Source organism: Podarcis melisellensis, assembly GCF_964234715.1.
Source record: "Podarcis melisellensis genome assembly, chromosome: 1".
NCBI lineage: Eukaryota > Metazoa > Chordata > Lepidosauria > Squamata > Lacertidae > Podarcis > Podarcis melisellensis.
The window spans coordinates 21,672,711-21,692,133 of record NC_138528.1 but is presented as its reverse complement, the minus strand read 5'-3'; the positions used below and the strand labels follow the sequence as shown (position 1 = coordinate 21,692,133).

At 41.9% G+C, this 19,423-nt stretch overlaps 1 protein-coding gene across 1 annotated transcript in view; it reads right to left on the bottom strand.

Moving 5' to 3' along the window:
- The window catches only part of ITPK1 (inositol-tetrakisphosphate 1-kinase), a 142,728-nt gene that overhangs the window by 98,086 nt on the left and 25,219 nt on the right, over positions 1-19,423 (bottom strand). Inside the window, exon 2 of the mRNA XM_081914022.1 lies at positions 11,959-11,983. Coding sequence (XP_081770148.1) covers positions 11,959-11,983 — 25 coding nt within the window. The remainder of the gene's footprint in view (positions 1-11,958; positions 11,984-19,423) is intronic.

Genomic DNA, 19,423 nt, shown 5'->3' with positions numbered 1-19,423 from the left:
GTTTGAGATAGCACTTATGTCAAAGCACTTATTTGCATAGCTCAAAATATGAGCCTCCAAACTGTAAGCAGCCAAAACAGCCAAGTGCCTTATTTCACTGTTGGCCTCTGTTCATCTGCCTGAGGCAATTCCATTAACACAAAATGCTATCTTCATTAATCTAGCAACCCTCTTTAGTAGCCATTCTTCTTCCCATTTCTAAAAGATTGGATTACAAAACCACACTCCTCTAAAGTTTAGGACCTTTGACGTCTTTAAACCCAATTAATGTAACTATATTAAATCACATCTGAACGGCTCCCAAATAGAAGTCAGAAAAGAGCCTTGACTAAAGGCCCATCTCACAGCACTGTGACTTTCAAAGTCAGTTAGCAATTCTATCAGGGTGGTCCAGTTCTCGTTTTGTGTCAGAGCAAGAATTTAACCCGGTAGGCAAGGTATTCTGAAAGAAAGATTGTCACCCTCACATTTGCATTAATGGAAGCAAAGAAATGTAAGAGCTGGTAGCTCCCAGGTTTCAGCCCTGAAAGCTCCAGCAATCATCCGTCACAGAAAAATTGCTACCATTGATAGACGTACACTACTGGCTATATACAAAACCTTGCAACAGTGAAGGCAGACAAAGGAAGTCTGAAGTACACGGCCAAGTCTGAAGGACATGGCAAATGTCATAATTGGCTCCTTGGAGGAGAGAGGAGGAGAAACCATCTCCTCAAAGGAGGTAATTGTGCATCCCTTCCTTAAAAGGGGACCCAGAATATTAAACAACTCACCCAGTGGCAAATACCCCCTTTCTGAGCAAGGTCCTTGAGAGGGTTGTGGCGGCACAGATTCAGGTATGTCTGGATCCATTTCAGTCCAGCTTCAGGCTCAGCTATGGCACTGAAACTGCCTTGGTCAGCCTGACTGATTTGTTGAGAGAGATATGAAAGGAACGCAACCCTGCTTTTTCTCCTTGACCTTTCAATGCACTTGACCACAACATCTTTCTGGAGTGGTTAAGGGAGGTGTGGGTTCAAGACACTGTACTTCAGTGGTTCCACACACCCCCAATGACTCCCAAATTCTCATCTTCTCATCACAGGGGGATGGCCTGTTTTGGAAGGAGCTGCACTCCCCTGGAATGAGCAAGTGCATAGCTTGGGGAAACTCCTGGATCCAACTTCGTCACAGGACGCCCAGGTGGCCTCTACACCAAGGAGCAGCTTCAAGCCAACTTCAGACGCAGACACACACACACACACACAGAGAGAGAGAGAGAGAGAGAGAGAGAGAGAGAGAGAGAGAGAGAGAGATTTCCCTAGCTTTGGTTCTTCTGGCATTTTCAAGGGATGAGAAACAGCACTCAGGGTGAGAATGCAATCCATTATAGCAAAGTGCACAAATACTGAACAGGAAGGATGGTGGCACTACTTCTGCTCGTCATCATGAGGTAACAGAAAAAATTGTTACCATGGTTTCCACCCATAATTTTTTTTGGGGGGGAATGACCCCCAACTATTACGACACAAAATGAGAAAGAACCTTCTCAGTGGCTGCACCCAGATTATGGAAAACCTTGCCACGTGAAATGCAGCTGGCACCCTCTCTCGGTGTCCTTTGCCAGCAATTTAATAGCTTTGTATTCCAACAGGCTTCTATTTTATAAGACTTTAATAATTTTCTACCTGTTGCCCTCTGTCTTTTGTAATATTCTATGTTGTTTTTAATTTCGATATGTTGTAAGCTGCCCCAAGTGATACATATACACTAGAATGGGGATAGATAGATAGATAGATAGATGATAGATAGATATTTAAAAACATAGCAACAGCTGCCAAAATAGAGGCTCCTTTAAAATGTTCTATCCAAAACAAAAAACAAGAAAACCAGGGCAATCACAAATAACAAAGCTAATCTCTATCTGAAAATGGTAGCCAGAGCCCCCAAATGGCTCCCACAGGTGGACAATCAGGATTAAGATCAAGAAAGCAAAGGGTATTGTTTACAATAAATCTATTATAATAAATCTACCATTGGATTTTATTTTATTTTTAGATCCTCTTTGGAAAACCTTGTTGTGCTGGAGCAATGAGAAGAACTAGATCAGCATGCCCTTGGAGACTTTTTATTAATTGTAAACAAAAGTCTTTGGGAGCAATCCAACGAAGCTTAGCACATTCAATAGGAGAGATTAAATGAACTGCTTAAAACTTGCAATCCATAGGTTTCCAACAAAAGAAAGTGTTTCATTTTGGCTGAATTGTGTTTTTGTTCATCTATGCTATGCTGTGCATATACAAACGAACTAATGGTTAGGAGAAAAAGGGGAAAGTCCTGTCAGGCATGTGGAACTTCAACTCATGCAACACTTGGAGCAGCCTTCTGGACTCAATATTAGGGAAATCATGGCTTGAAACAGGTTTTTCTAACCTACTTATCCACATGTCTGGTGATCAACCCTTCATTTGACCAAACATTTTGCCTTAGTAATATTAGTAAGGTAAAGGTAAAGGGACCCCTGAGCATTAGGTCCAGTCATGACCGACTCTGGGGCTGCGGTGCTCATCTCGCTTTATTGGCCGAGGGAGTCGGCATACAGCTTCCGGGTCATGTGGCCAGCATGACTAAGCTACTTCTGGCAAACCAGAGCAGCGCACAGAAACACCGTTTACCTTCCTGCCAGAGCGGTACCTATTTATCTACTTGCACTCTGACGTGCTTTCAAACTGCTAGGTTGGCAGGAGCAGGGACCGAACAACGGGAGCTCACCCCGTTGCGGGGATTTGAACCGCCGACCTTCTGATCGGCAAGCCCTAGGCTCTGTGGTTTAAACCACAGCGCCACCTGCGTCCCTTAGTAATATTAGTAAGGCTCATCTAAAAACAAAACAAAACATACAAACACCAATTTACAAAGGATCCTTCACACACACACACACACACTCATCAACCCACCCCATGGGTTCCTATAAGAGCTGGCTTGTTGAATGATCTGCTTTGGCTCAATGTCTGCCTAGTATGTCATGCTGGATTTAGTTAAAACCCTGACGATCAAAGCAAGGCCTCCTTGAGGTTGTATACAAGCTCCAGCTACTATCGCCCAGTGTTTACACACTGCGACGAAAAACTTGAAAAATTGTAGTGAAGAGACAGGGAAAATAATAAGCAGACTATAAGAAGTTATGTTTCAATGACATTTGAGGAATACCAAATGCACAACTTTTAAAACCCAAGTCAAGCATTTTTTTACTTTTACTTCAAGTGAATTTTTACTTCTGTTACCTAAATGGAGATGTTTCTTTTTAAGTGTCAGGCTTTCACCATCCACCCTTGCTCTTGCCAGGTTGTCCATCATTGCAGCATACCCGGTTGCTATGTCACCATTTGGAAATGCATGCACACAAGGCCCTACATAACCTTGAGAGCTCCAATAAAGAAAGGCGCCGAAACCTCAATCCACTGGGAGACAAGGGAAATTAACATTTACAACCTACTATGTTCAATATTGGTTTTAATCAAAATGAAAAGCCTTAGCATAACCCCTCATAAATAGCACTTGACTTGATAGCCCTCCTGTTTGCAGAGATCACAAATGAGAACCAATCCAGAAGATACTGAGATCAGAAGTGTTCACGTGACTATCATCCTTATGTAACTTTTACAGCACTGTTCTTTAAATGGAGCACACCAAGGGCGCACTGCTTGATAAACTGACTCAAATGCTAAACAGTTTTTTAAAACTTCTTATGCACCAGCATTGTCCGGAAGGCTCTAGCCAATTAACACCATTCCTTCTGCACAACCCAAAGTTTTAGCAAGGAAGCAGGACAGGCTACAGTTAGAGAGGAAGTGGCGCAAAACTCAGTGTGAAGCTGACCGAACAGTCATTAAAAAGCACAGCCGAAACTATCAGATAGTGATGCTTGCACCAAAAAAGGTCCATGTTGCTGTTTCCACTGTGTCCTCAAGAAGCCACCCAGCGGAGCTCTTTTGGGTGGTAGGAAACCTGGTACAGTGGCACCTCAGGTTACATACACTTCAGGTTACATACGCTTCAGGTTACAGACTCTGCTAACCCAGAAATATTACCTCGGGTTAAGAACTTTGCTTCAGGATGAGAACAGAAATCGTGCTCCGGTGGCGCAGCAGCAGCAGGAGGCCCCATTAGCTAAAGTGGTGCTTCAGGTTAAGAACAGTTTCAGGTTAAGAATGGACCTCCGGAACGAATTAAGTACTTAACCCGAGGTACCACTGTACTACCTGCCTTACTTTGTGGGGCACTGTAACCATCAAAGGCCTGCTGTGATAAGTTTGCTAGGCACTTTGAGGACAAAATTGTCACACTGATCTTGATGCTGCTACCAATACAGCCTCCGGGGAGATGTCTAGCACACTGTCTTATGCAAATCCATCCATGTTGGTGATCATCATTACATCTTGCAGGGTCTGTCCTAACTCTTCCAACATTCAGTTTCATTAGATTTGGGTTCTAGTAGCGTGATGGCCCTTCCCCTTGCAAGGCAACACCTACTGGGTACATTAAGAGTTTTCTATAAAATGTTTTTATAGCAGCTTACTATTTTGCATGCATTTAAACCACAAGGCTCCATGCTTCTGTCAACAAGACTTAAAAGCTTTCCTTTATTTGCACAACCAGTCAACGTTCTTCTTTTTGGTTTTCCTTATAATATGATCCTATATCCTAGGGGCAAGAATTGGGAGTCTCTGCTAACAACTGAAGTAATGACTCTTTGGCATACTGGAAGAATGGCCTAAGAATTTCCATTATGGGGTGAATGAATCTGTTGTGTTTGAACTGAAAGTTATCCTAACTCCGTGATAACTTCCGCCTTGGGGATGAGGAAGATAAGGAAAGCAGGAGCAGGTTGCACAAGCAGTACCACTAAGTTCTAACCAATTTGGAACCATTCAATTTGCAGCACATACATGCAAACTAATGGATTGTTTGAAAAAATATTGATAGTTTAACTGTGCAGCATTGCCCCCTGGATCAGTCAGTCACCAAGGTGATTTCCCATTTTACAACCACAATGGCATTTACCCTTTATTATTTCTTCATCTATTTGCTACTGAGAACTTTTAGGGTGGGTCAAACATTGGAGAAAGAGGCATCTGTTCCAATGACAGCATTCCTGTTTTTAAGCATGAGGTCTTTTGGGTCCATCTGAATGTTCCCCTTAGCTACTGCAGATCAGATGTTTCAGTGCTGTTTATAGCGAAGGGCAGATCACACTTTGGAGCTTCTGAGAACTTGTATGAAGAAAAGAATGGTGTGCACCATTTTCATTTTTCACTCTCCATGCCTTGTGGCTGTAGCAACATCTGAAAAATTCAAGGACCATTTTACCATCTTCTGCTTGTACAGAGACTATGGGAGAGAAGGAGCTGTAAGCATTCTGTGTTAAAAAAATAAAATTCTGCTCCCAGGCAACTCATTCTGCACCAAAGAAAACGATACTCTGCAACCCGCATACATGAGTATATTTTGAACACTTCATCCCAAAATTTTGGCTCTTTTGCTTAATTTTTATTATGCAATTTAATTTCTAACCACAGTAAATTTTGTTTTGCTACCACTCTGTTTCTTAGATTGAAGATGATAACACACACACTTTCCAATATATCCACACAATCCTAAAATGCTATTTTAAGAAACTTTAAAACAAAGTTAAGAATCCAGACTGAGGCACCACCACATTCTATACTCCTAAAGAACCACAACACACAAAGCTCCTTGGATAGCCCTTTTAAAAACACACACACACACAAACACACACACACAGTAATTTGCCACGTATCCCTAGAGCAACTGTTCTCAAATTCTGATAAATAAGCAAATGAGGAGTTATTGGTTTATTTGTTGCCTTCTGCCAATTTATGGCATGCTTGCATTCTTTTTCATCTTCTTGTTAACTGCCACTACAGCATTCATGCTGAAGGTTGTGGGATATAACACAACCCTGTGGGCTTTTGTCTTTGGGAAGATGGATGAGAGGTGGCACAAGAGAGTGAAAAATGGTTGCAGCAACCTTACACAAAGTTGAGAAGCCTATTCATTTGTTAAAGTCAAGCTTTCTGGGGCACATATACCGTCTACAGGTGGCGACCATTTTGTGTGTGTCCAACCGATGCACAGCCACCGAGGGCAGAACAGGGTCGGGCAAGGGGGCCAGGAATGGAACCCCAGCACAAAATGGTTGCCGCCTGGATACCCCCAATATGTTTGCCAATGGCATGAAAGGAAGAGTTAATGTCATCAACCCCCTTCTGTGAGGATTCTAACTGCCATTGAGACAGCTTTCTGAGAGAAGGACTCTGGCAGGAGCTTATCTGTTCTCCTGACCTGGATGTGGTCACCAGCTCCACTCTCGGATCTGATGGTGGGTTGTTTCTGGAGATAGGCTGCTCTCTATTCAAGGACAACCCACCAAGAATGACCACTGGCAATGGTTATAACTTTAAAATGTGTGTCTGAGCTTGCTTTCTCCTCTTCCCTCCCAGTCTTATTTCCTTGTATGCCCTGCAGGGACTGTCTTAGAATGGAGTTTTGTAAGTCACTCTAAGAGCCTTTTTGCATAAAGGGCAGAATATAAATGCTGTTAACATCATCATCATCATCATTAGGCACTGAAGCCAGAGTTCAACGATCCTAGGAAAAAGTGCTTTTTTCTCGTAAGCCACTGGCACGCAGGCAAAGAAAAGTAAATACCATTTCCCTGATCCTAGGGAGACAGTTCACCAACATCCTTCAAACTGTGCTTGGCTTGGAGGGCTTCCAGACGAGTCTCTATGTATACGATATGTATTTTATAAGCTCCCTTTCCTTGGATATATTCTGCTGTTCTTTGCTTATTCTACTAATGTTTCACACAAAAGTAAAGCCCTCAACATTTCACAAAAATAACCGTTGCCTGGCAACAATTAGTGCAAACTGTTTTCATCGGTATCTTGACTTTGGCTAAAGATAAACTCGCTTCTTCGAAGCTTTCTGGTGAATCCAGCTGTTTTAAAAGGATGGAGATTTTAACTGTGTTTTTTTTAAAAAAAAACACCCCAACAACCCAGCAACAGTAAATTGGGAGCACTGTTTTTAGGAGTATGTCCATAAATCGCCTTGGGACATATTTGTGGAGGGTGATTCAGATATCAATTCAATGAAGGTGATGGTGATGTGTATGCAAAGGTTTTTTTGGGGGGGGGGGACAATGCTCTATGTAGCATTATTTTAATCTTTTTATTTTAAATTTGTAACTAATACTTTTATAAACTGATATTCACCCCTACATGGATGGCACAGCGATGTGAAATGGGCATAACTAAACTAGTTATACCATTTCTAAACAGATAAAGAAACAGAAGCAGCCACTTGGACGGCATAACCAATGCTTAAAAACGTCCAGGCAAACACACACAAATAGAAGTTTTAATCTGGCACTGAAAGGATTGTAGTGCCAGTGCAAATCATGCATCTACGAGGAGGGTGTTCCACAACCTGGGTGCCAACACCGCTTCTGTATATGGGTGGTATGATGCCAGTACAAGCACATCACACCCTCAGTGTTTTGTTTTTTTAAACAGGGAGTTTTTCTAAGTAAACCTGCATACAGTATTAGCAGGCTACATAGAATAGAGGACTGCAGACATACGGAACTGTAGTCAGCAGCCACCACAGCCGGCTTCTCCTGAGCATAGATCAGGAGGATATAATCCTGGAACAAATGCAAGCCTACTGCTTAACACAAACGCACCCCTACCACTTCACTAAGACCGGGATATCGTAATCTAGAGCCAGGGTACGTGACAGGGTACATGAACCACAGTTAAAGAATTGACCATTTTCAGAAGTAACTGGTGTGAAAATACCCCATTAAATCCTTCCGGTGTGCTGTACAGCAACCTCCAGCATTTCCACCCACAGCATGCAGAACGGTTCCGCAGCAGAGAAGCGACGTCTTCCAATTGTGACCAGCAATTTTGTGTCACAAGCTTAGTAGAGATTTATGAAGTGGTGCCGTATCATGAGAACAAATATTTGCACAACCCAAGCAGGCATAGTATATTCAATACTGCAGAGCGTTGGCCAAGTTTTTTTCTCCTGTCTCATGGGCTGCTACTGAACTATAACCTATTTTGCATTTAAAGATAACAGAAAGCTTTCATTGGCCAATGCTGCACAAAATGGCGGGGTGGGGTGGGGGGCTGTTCACAAAGAAGTTATCCAATGAAGCTGAATGTTGGAAGACTCAGGACAGACAAAAGAATGCACTTCTTCATCCAGCGCGTAGTTAACCTCTGGAATTCGTTTCTACAAGTAGTAGTCATTGCTTCCAACTTGGATGGTTTTAGAAGTTGAGACCAATTTAATGGAGGAAATGACTATCAATGGCTACTAGCCACAATGTCTAAGTTTTGTGTCCACTGTTGGAGGCCTTGTGTCTTTGAATACCAGTAACAACTGGGGATAGCATTCTGGTACTCAGGTTCGGAATCCCATAGGCATCCAGTTGGCCATGGAGAGAACAGGATGTTGGACTTAGATGGACTTCTGGCCTGATCGGAGCAGGGCTGTTCTTATGACGGAAGGACGTGCAGTACAGAGTTGACACATTGTGGAGGACACTATTAGATCAAGCTAGAACTGGAACACCATTTAAAAGGGCACATCTGCTAATTTAGCAGGGCAGGAATCCCAAATTAAGACTACAACTGTGGCCAAAAAAAAAAAAAGTTGTTCCAATTCATCACCAAAAGCAAGACTATTTTTATGTGCAAGAGCTGTCTTAACAGCACCTGCTTGATAAGAATCTCCCTCTTTGGACTGGCCAGTTAATTTTTCTTTATTAGCAGAGAAGGCTATTTAGACTGATCCTCTGCACTTTTACATGCCTCTGTGATGTTTTTAGTTTGCCTGAGTTATATATGAATTTTGTAAGCTGCCTTGAGGAGAAGCCATAGCTCAGGGGTAGAACACATGCTTTACATAAGCCTTCCCCAAACTGGTGCCCTCTGGATATTGTTGGAATAAAACTCCCATAATCCCAGCTGTTGGCCATGCGGGTGAGGGCTGGTGGGAGCTGCAGTAGGACATTATCTAGAGGGCATCAGCTTGGGAAAGGGCTGCTTAAAAGGTCCCCTTTTTAACCCCTGCCATCTCTACTAGGACTGGAAAACACCCATCTGAAACTCTACAGAGAACCTGCCAATCTGTGTTCAGAGCATTTTGAGGTTAGATAGACAAATACTCTGACTCCTATATGTTCCGATGGGCCATATTTCTGATGGAAGCACAGCATGTTAAGTAAAAACAGATAAATCTTTAAGAAGAGTATCTATTAATATATTCCTGTTACAACTTCAAGCTGAGTTGCAAGTTTCAATTTGAATCCGTCCTATTTTGATTTCTCAGCATTTTCAGCAAGCTCCTCAAAATGTATGCTTGGTATGTGAATTTACACAGAAACGCCAATCCAAACTGAAAGGTGGAAAAGCACTTGCCGCTTCTGCTCCTAGTTTTGAGATTTCATAAATTCCTGTTCAAGAGGAACAGTGATCTGCAGTGATAAGGCACCAGTACCGCCTCTCTGAACACATAAAATTGTTCTGCCATGAAATGTTGCAACAGGTTATGAGCAATTTGACAAAAGCAATTCATTTATCCTTATGCAATAATAATCTGAGGTTTTGCTATCCATTTTGGGAAGAGAGGAAAATCAAGCTCCAGTATGACACACCTGAGACTAACCCTGAGATGTCTTTTGAGTGAATGAGCACCAAGAAGCTGGCAAGGTGCATAGGGCCCCGTTTGCAGAGTGGGAAGGATGTTCTTCCATGAAAACACAATGTATGTAGATTCTCATAAAACTAGCCCCTCTGAATTGAAAGCAAGAAAAGCTTTAGCCATTTCTTCTGGTGATTTTATCCAAGTAGCATCTCCAGTTCCGCAAGCAACTGTAAGCATCTCCTTCCTATGCTTTTGTAACTACAGTGGTACCTCAGGTTACAGACGCTTCAGGTTACAGACTCTGCTAACCTGGAAGTAGTACCTCGGGTTAAGAACTTTGCTTCAGGATGAGAACAGAAATCGTGTTCTGGTGGCGCAGCGGCAGCAGGAAGCCCCATTAGCTAAAGTGGTACCTCAGGTTAAGAACAGTTTCAGGTTAAGAATGGACCTCCAGAACGAATTAAGTTCTTAACCTGAGGTACGACTGTATTACACTTATTCTGAAGTACAAAATTTTGTTCCGGAATAATAATCTTCAAACAGGATTCACTAGCAATAACTGAAGTTTTTTTTTACTACGAGGCACTGAAAAAAATATACTCCATCCCTTTACAGCAAAACCTTTGCTTTGCACTAATGTCACTGGAACACAGAAGAAAAAGAACCGACTCCAGTCATTGTACACCATCTCCAGCTGATCAATATTAGTCATGGATCTGGATTCTTCATTCAGTGAGACACTGCTGCCCTATTTTTGAGCTCCAAGAATTAGATGGATGACTGGAGCCAAGGATTACAATTTTTAATTAAAGCAAACTTCACCGGGTGACTCCTACTGAGTCAGGGCAACGGGTTATAAAGCACTGTAGACCTTCTGACATTAGCCAAGTCCAGATGCTTGAAGACATTTATAACAGCGTATTGTTGAGTGTTTCGTTTTCTGTTCTTTCCACTGGCACATTTTGTGCATTCATTCATAATAGGAAGTTTTCCCCCTTCCCTTATAGTCTTTGGGTGATCTCCAACATCAATCATACTTAGAGTAGATTCATGGAAGTCAATGGACTTCAACACCTTAAATCCACTGATTTCGATGCCTTTGCTCTGAGGAGATTTCACCCCTCCCATATCCAAGAATCTGCTGATGAGTCTGGTGATTCTCTAGAGAGGAGGGGTGGTTTTCTCCTCTCTACTTATTCCGCTCCAACACCACATCAAAGTGTCAGTCAGTCAGTGTGTCGGAGAGAGAGAGACTGAGTGTTAGAGATTGTGTGTTTAGATAAGGTTGCTGCTAAGAGCAGCTGCAGACACTCAGTGCAGTTCAGCATTCATTTATGCTTAGACCTCATTTAGCTCTGTATATAGTTGTATTATAGTTGTAGATAGAATAAAGAAGATATTCTACAGAGCTGCTCTTCGAGTCGTTTATGCTCTGCTATACTCTGCTATACTCTGCTGTGTAACGACTGTCTTCTTGTGGGAGTGAATCCGGTGCTCACAACACTAAGCTGTGAGTCCACAGCACTTTGACCTGTTCCTGTGCAGAAGGTGGTCTCTGGAAGTGCTACCCAGCTCGCCTAGCCCAGTCGGGGTTGAAGTGGATGAGTCCAGTTAGTGGCACTGGCTCAAGGGCGATGCTGACATGCTCGGAGTATGACTAACAATGAATATCACCCTTTGGGTGTAGATAAGGCACTGCCAACAACAGATGGTTTCTCCTGCGATGTTCTGCCTAATATCTCCTCTTCTCCCCATCACACGTAGTAATAAGACACACAACCCGTTGTGTGTTTCATCACATTACAAGGGAAAGGCAAGGCAGGACAGGGGAAATAACCATAGTACCTGGATTACAGGGGGGGGCAGAGGGAGGCTGCCCTCTTAGACCCTCATGGAGGGCATGATTTGACTACAAATAGGTGGAGCCAGAAGGAGATACTGAGAATTGCGCTATGAGCTCCCTACGTTTGTTCTCATAATTTGAGTGCCAAAAGCAATGCAGTGTGCTCTGGAAACCATGTGTTGTTTTTTGTTTTTTTTTGCAATGCCTGCTTGCACCCCATAATTGCAATACTATGGCATAATGAAACCTATCTGCAATCCAGCATTAGAAGTACAAGTCTGTCACTGCAAAGCAAGGAAAACTTGAAAAGCAGTGATACCAAATATAGATAAAGAGATTTAGAAAGAAAACCCCTTTAAAGAATTGGGGGATGGGAAAACAATTGTACTCACCTGTATAACTTCTATTCCTCTTTTCCTGAAAAAGAAAAAGTAGAAAAATACAGTTATTTATTAAAAAATTAAATTCAGCTATTGCCTTAGTTTCTTTTTTAAGAAACAGCATATTCCAGGCTGGGGGAAACTGAACTGTCTACGACCTGATATTACACACAGATGCAGGAGAATAATGTCATTCTAAACTTTCTAGACACGAACGGCAGATTTTTAGGAGCATGGCCAACCCAATGAATGGAACTTTTGCAGACTTGAATGTTTCTACTCCAAGTTCAAAAAAAGGAGGACATCCTATGGTCAGCTTTAAAGCCCTAAATGGCCTTGGCCCAGTATACCTGAAGGAGCGTCTCCACCACCATCGTTCAGCCTGGACACTGAGATCCAGCTCTGAGGGCCTTCTGGCAGTTCCCTCACCGTAAGAAGCCAAGTTACAGGGAACCAGGCAGAGGGCCTTCTCGGTAGTGGCGCCCGCCCTGTGGAACGCCCTCACATCAGATGTCAAAGAGATAAACAACTATCTGACATTTGGAAGACATCTGAAGGCAGCTCTCTTTAGGGAAGTTTTTAATAACTGATGTTATAATGTATTTTTAATCTTTGTTGGAAGCCGCCCAGAGTGGCTGGGGAAACCCAGCTAGATGGGCCGGGTATAAATAATAAATTATTTATCATCACCATCATCATCATTGAAAGGTCTGCTGCAATCTCCAAGAAAATTCATATCCCCCCATCAGACTGTCCTTTCGTAAAGCTCCAAATATTTTTTATTATTATTTTAGTCTACATTCAGATGGTTTTATGACTGTCATTTTAAAGAACCATTTTATTCTAGATTATTTTATTGTTGTTAATTGTTTTTGCCGCTATTTTAAATATTGGAATCTTAACATTGGCTTCTTAGGATGACAACTAATCATTAAAATACATACTAGAAATCTATAAAATAATAACTGCAAATCTCAATACTGAAAGACAGCGAGAGGTATTCTGCTAGGCTTTATCAAACACACTGGAATTAATGAGCAGGGTTAGGTCCATTCATTTCAAGGGTTCCACTCTGACTAAAACATAGCTGAATATCACCCAGTATTTGCTATCAAATCAATCAATCAGTATAAACATGCAACCGTGGTATACATTATTCTTATTTCTATATTATCTGAAGCATGTCAGGCTATTAGATGTTTATAATAAGCAAGCTGGCAACAAGATGAGGGTAGAAATCACCAACCATGAAGTCATTTTTGAAGAGTGACACATGTCCCTAACCACCCACATCACATATTTTTATTATGCTTTCAAATGGAGCAAATAGCAACAAACTGATGGTCGATACACTTAAGGTGTTTTTGAAAGTTCTTTATAGTGCCAATGAACAAAATGTGATCACTGATTTACTAGTGCATATTCCAGTGCAAAATAAAAAATCAAAGTTCAAATGAAAAAGGCAGGCGCATTCTTGGCTGCTTACGTCCACTAATTTCTTACACCAAACAGTAAGAAAATGTGATCACTGTGAAGGACAACTATTTTGATTTGGTTTCTAAATTATTCACAGATGCTTTATAATTCTGATGTAACCTTCTTCTAATTGAAATACACAAATTTCACCTTTGAAAACCAAAGGAGGAAAAAAAACCCTAATCGGCTTTCTTTGTTAAAAGAAAAATCTGCTGTTGAATTAATTTTAGCAGGGATGGGGACTCTAGCTGTTCTTGGGCCCCAACTCTCACCAATTCCAGTCTGCATGGGCAACAGTCAGGGGAAATGTAAGTTGGAATCCAATATCTGGAAGGCTGCAGGTTCCCTACCCCTGATTTATAGCTCTAGGGCAGTGATATCTCTGCCTTGTCTTTCAGGCATGATCTCCTTCCCTCCAAGTGTTAGAAATTAGCCAGGCGCCAGGTGCGTTTTGCTCCTGGCATGGGTCCAACTGCGACGATGTGGAGATTTCTGGATGCCAGGCTAGTGACTGATATCTCCATCTGGCTGGCCCCTCCAGCTTTCTTAAGCTAGTAAATAGAAAAGCTTATTTATTGCATCTAAATCCCACCTTTTCTTCCAATGAGTACAGGGTTCACCCACCCTCAGCTAATTCCTACAATAACCCTGTGAGGTGGGTTAAGAGGCCCAAGATCACCCAGTGAGCTTCATAACTGAGTGGGGATTTGAACCCTGATCTCCCAGGTCCTAGCCCAACACTGAATAAATATGGGGAAAGCAAAATGTCACTTAGAGGAGGATCTGAAATATTTTGCTTGAAGCTTGAATTTGTTTTATTCTGAATTGTTTTATTTGATGTTTTAATGTGTTGCAAACCGTTCTGAGGTTTTTTCTTTAAAATATAAAGTGCTATAGAAATGAAATTCATCATCATCATCATCTCCACTGGGCAGGGAATGGAATCTAGACATACCGTTGTGGCGGCCCTAATCTAGGTTTAAGGAGCCATTAACTTATATATCTGAGTTCCTAACCCTGCCTCCTTACCCCTCGTGACTCAAAAGGGAATATGAAAGCTTTGACTCCACATTCTCAGAAAGAAAACCGTGCATAATGTTAACATGCCCTGCCATCGCACTGGATGCAGAAGCGACTGGGGAAGAGCAAATGTCAACAGGAGAATCATATTTTCCTCAAAAAAAAGGGAAACGTGACACACAGAACAAACATGGTTTCGTACGCTGCATGTTATGGCTACAAAATGACTTAAGCAGAAAACGACAGTAGTTGCGGTTGTCGTATGACTACCAGATATGCTGTCATGGGGGTTGGAAAGGAATTCAAGATATTCCAAGCCTAAAGGCAGATTCTCATTTTACTAGTTTGTTCTTGTATATGCCTATCCTGAATACTAAACACATACACACCTCATCAAGCGTGAAGGGCACACGTGTGTAAGCAGGAAACTGCCTCCTTAAAATTTTTTGGAAATTCACTTTTATTTATATTATGGGCTGTTCAGAGACTGAGATGCAAACCAAATGGGGTGTAAGTGGCTGAGGGAAGGTCAGGGGGTATCTTATAAGTGCAATGAAACAGAAATGAGGCAAAGATTAAAGGGGGCGACAGGGGAGAGAAAAACAATGCCTCTAGAAAAATATTGGGAGGGAATGTAGATAAATTAAGCAAGACAGGGACAAATAAAGCAAGAGAGAACTTGGAAGAACTCTGGGAATGGATTTGGGAGGGCTGCCCCAAAAGATGCAAGGAAAGCATGGGTGGACATGGAAACAAATGCTGCCTCCCCCCCCCCATGAACCATAACCCCCAGATTCCCACCTTTCCTTTAAAAAAAAAGAGTTACGTTTCTAACATTTGTAGAACCTGAAGTATAAGTCAAAATGTGCAGGCACTTATTTTATTTTTATTTTTGTGAGTAACTAGCTTACTCTCCCCAACACTGTTTTATTTCACATCCCTCCCCCACCACACACACCCTGGAAAAAATGCCTCTGGACACCCATGAATAAAAAGGCACATGAGAAGAAAACCGGGGTGGTGTGACAAGCAGGGAAATGGCTCTCTTTTGAGGAGAAGGCTCTATAATTTGTGAAGTAGTGAGGACAAAAAGTTGAGGGAGGGAGGGAGGGAACTAGGAATGGATCTTGCTTTCTTATGAGGGGACTGTGTCACAGGTGTATCAAAATATACAGAGAGAGAAATGGAATTATGAGGAGGGGAAATTTCAGATCGCTGTGTCAGGAGCCATAACTCGGTGATAGCAAACATCCCTTGCATGCGGCGTCAGTTTTCATCCCTGGCTAAAGAATTAGGTGTGGGGGAAATGAACTTTTCCCCAAGCTTCCGAAAGCTGCTGCCAGCCAGTGTCAATAAATACTGGTCCAGATGGGCCAAGTTGTCTTGTGCAGTGCAATGCCGCCTCCTTTGGTGTTTTCCTAGATATTTTTTTTATCAGCAAGATTTAAATCAATAAAGTTTCTTTAGAACACATTAGATTTATTCAAAAACACCGAGTAGTGCTTTTAAGAGACACGTGCATATAAAAAGCAGCACGAGAAGAGGCCCCAGGCGTTCTCCTAGGCATCTCCCTCAGAAGATATTGATAGATGGTTTGACCCTGACTTGGTCAGAATTTCCTAAGCCACAATAGAGCACTAGGCCTCTCACGTACAGAGGCATTATAATCCTTTTCCTCTTGAACTTATGTTACTTGCAGTCTTCCTGTTTTGGATTAGATTAGAGGGCTTTGACAGTATAGAGTCAGCAGCACAAGGGCTGCCCCTTTGAAACGCTTACGTAAGTTACAAGGCCTTGTTTTTTTTTTAGAGAAAAAACCGCTACAAAAACCTCAGCATTCAATTTTAAAAGGTTTCTGACATGCATGGGGCTGGTGGGGTGGAGTCAACTATAATCAAGGCGACAGGATCGTAGAAAAGACCTGTAATGTTCATACCGGGAAGAGCTGAGTCACCATTCTTGACACTGGGGATTAACGTTGTAAGACTCCTGGGCCACTGCCCCAGCTGGCTAGGAATCAGCTGTTGAGAAAGCATTTATCACCCTTCCTTACATACCAGAGATTGTTCCCTGAAAATGAAACGCCACAATAACTTGTTATAGGTGAATCACAGAGATGGAGAAAGAAACAATCTCTGAATGACTGTCCATGTTTTTCAGCGCTGGAATTCTTGGGACACTGGAGCAATAAACTGTCCATGCAGAACCTCATTTTTGTCATGATAGTCATCGCCAGACAGGAAGATAACAGCATTGCTGCAGATATACCAGCTAACTATAGCCACACACAAGCACAGCCAATGTGCTTTTGAAGGTATTGAATATACAACTGCAATGGCACTGGTGGGCATACCCAATATCCTTACATGCTGAAGGATCGACAAAGGCATAGTGTAATTCCGAAAACAAAACAAAAAGCACATTATTGAAATGCAACAAACAGTTGGAACAAGAGGCCTGGGTGACATCTAAGTGGTGTGTTGTCTTCTACTCCTGGCTTCCACAGTCCCTTGCATGCCCCCAAAAACTGCTCTGGATGGTTGGGGGAACTTCTGAAGCAGAGGGGAGGAAAGAAAAGTCCCAATGCATGAGTGGAAGTCTGCCTGAACCTCAATGGATATTGCTAAAAATATATTCGACCAATACTTCACTGGATATTTTTATTAGTTGCACATTCAACAGCCAGTTGAAGGGCTTGCTTAAAACAGATAAAGATGCACGTAATATAACCGACATGTTAATGCAATACTGTACATCAACAGTTCCTCTATAACTTGGGTGACAATAGAACAGGAAACATAAGCTTTTCTTTTGTGTTTACACTGGACACAAAAGAAGCAGGAGCTTCATTTTTAATCTGGATGTGCTGGCAATAAGACTTTAAAAACTATACTATTTTAATATTAGTTTGTGATTGTATTGGTTTTACTGATCTTGTATTGTGTGGATTGCATTTAAATTTTGTAAACTGCTCTGTAAGGAGCTATCCCAAAATACACAGTATAAAAGAAATCAACTCTTCTAGAGTAGAAGTAGCTTGTGTCTGCTGCTGCTCAATGTAGTTCTGGGGGTGGGTAGGTAGACCCACCAAACTTAAATAAGCATTACTGTTTTAGATTCAGAAAAATAGATTCTGGCTCATCTCATTCCAATAGACTTTTCATGAAAATTACAGGTGAACTACCTGTAGGGTCACCTAAACCTAAATTAAGCCACAGAGGGATTGCTATGTAGGTAAATGAAATTGTTGGATGCCTCAAATATTTCCTAAAATCTTCTTTACCCAAGGGCATCGTTTTAATTGATAGGTTTTAAGCATATTCATTGCATTCTGATCTTTATTTGTATTTTATTGCTTTTTGATTTTATAGCCATTTTTGCCAAAAATGCTCAGCAGCACTGTATATTAATTTTCTAAATAAATAAATTTGCATATGCTAATATTAACTATTTTTTTAAAAGAAAAAGGGAAGGATAAGGACAGGAGAACCAGGGTATAAGTTGAAAACATTGCTTCAAACATTGCCTCTGTCAAGCACTTTGGGGGGGGGGGAGTTGCTTTTATAGGTTTTAACTTTTCATCCCACCAACGCAGCAGACTGCTTTTAAATCTATACACAGGAAATGACTTCTAAATGGCATCACAGCAGTCTCCAAACATGCCCACTAACTGCTACGCACACAAGAGCGTGAGGAGAATAGTAGCAGATCAGACCAAAGGCCCATCTAAATCTAGCATTTTGTCCCCAAAATTGCCAGCCGGATGTCTATGGGACGGCTACATTAAACTAAGCTCATTTTAGCTACACAATGCAACTCGTCCAACAAAATTCTCTTTAGGTGGAGAGCAACAACAGGAAATATACTATTCGTTTCCAAATGGTTTAGTCAGTTCCTATACAGTGGTACCTCGTGTTACGTACTGTCCCCCTTACGAATGGCGCAGGTTACGTGCTCCGCTAACCTGGAAGTAGATGCCCCTTGTTGCTACCTTTGCCCCGGGATGCGAGTGGACGTTGCGCTCTGGCGGCGCGGCAGGCGCCATTAGAGGAAGCACGCCTCATGTTACGAGCAGTTTCGTGTTATGAACAAACCTCTGGAACGGATTAAGTACATAACACGAGGTACCACTGTAGTAAGTTGCAGCCAAGACACAAAACATGTGACTTTTCAAAAGAAGATGTTGAAAAACAGAAAAGGGAAGACAGACTAGGGGTAGCAGGTTTATCCCGGTTCTACACTAGTTTTACGGCTTTTCTTCGAAGTCTTGGGAATTGTAGTTTGGCGCAGACTCTAAGATTTATGTTGTTGGCTTTCTCTATTCCCTCCATTCCAAACACACAGGAATGCAATTCCCCAGGGTTTCCTAGGGAGAACAAACAACTTTAAACAGAGTCTGTCTGGCTCTCTCTCACATACACACACACACACACACAGAGAGAGAATTAAATTAAAACTAGGTCCCATGTTGCAGATTGCGGTCAAAAGGAAGATCCCGGGTCAGATTAGCGCCATGCAACTGAATGAATTTCCTTGGTGGGAAATTGGAACGAGCTTCTTTATATACCCTTTGACACTTTCCGGAACTGCTGATGTGTGCCTGCGTAGGTCTCTAGAGACTCAACCCAGACACACTTACCTTGCAAGAAGTCTTAACAAAATGAATTTGTCTGCAAGAAAGTTTCAAATAAGAATAGCAATTCCCCAAGCATCTATGTACTGCAAATCTTACTCAAACAATAAACAGTGTTAAGGGCTGGTTCTTGACATCCATGCAATGTTTTTTTACTTCCACCTAACCTGACCTTCCATCCCAGAGGACTGTAGGTACAACTGCCTGAAGTGAACCAAATATAGTAAACACAGTATGTAGAAAATCCTACTGTGCCTTAGGGCTTATCCATGTGTGTATTTTCTTAAAGGTCTGACCCTGTTCCTGTCCCCCCACCCACAAAATGTTCTGTCCAACAGCCTGTGATTA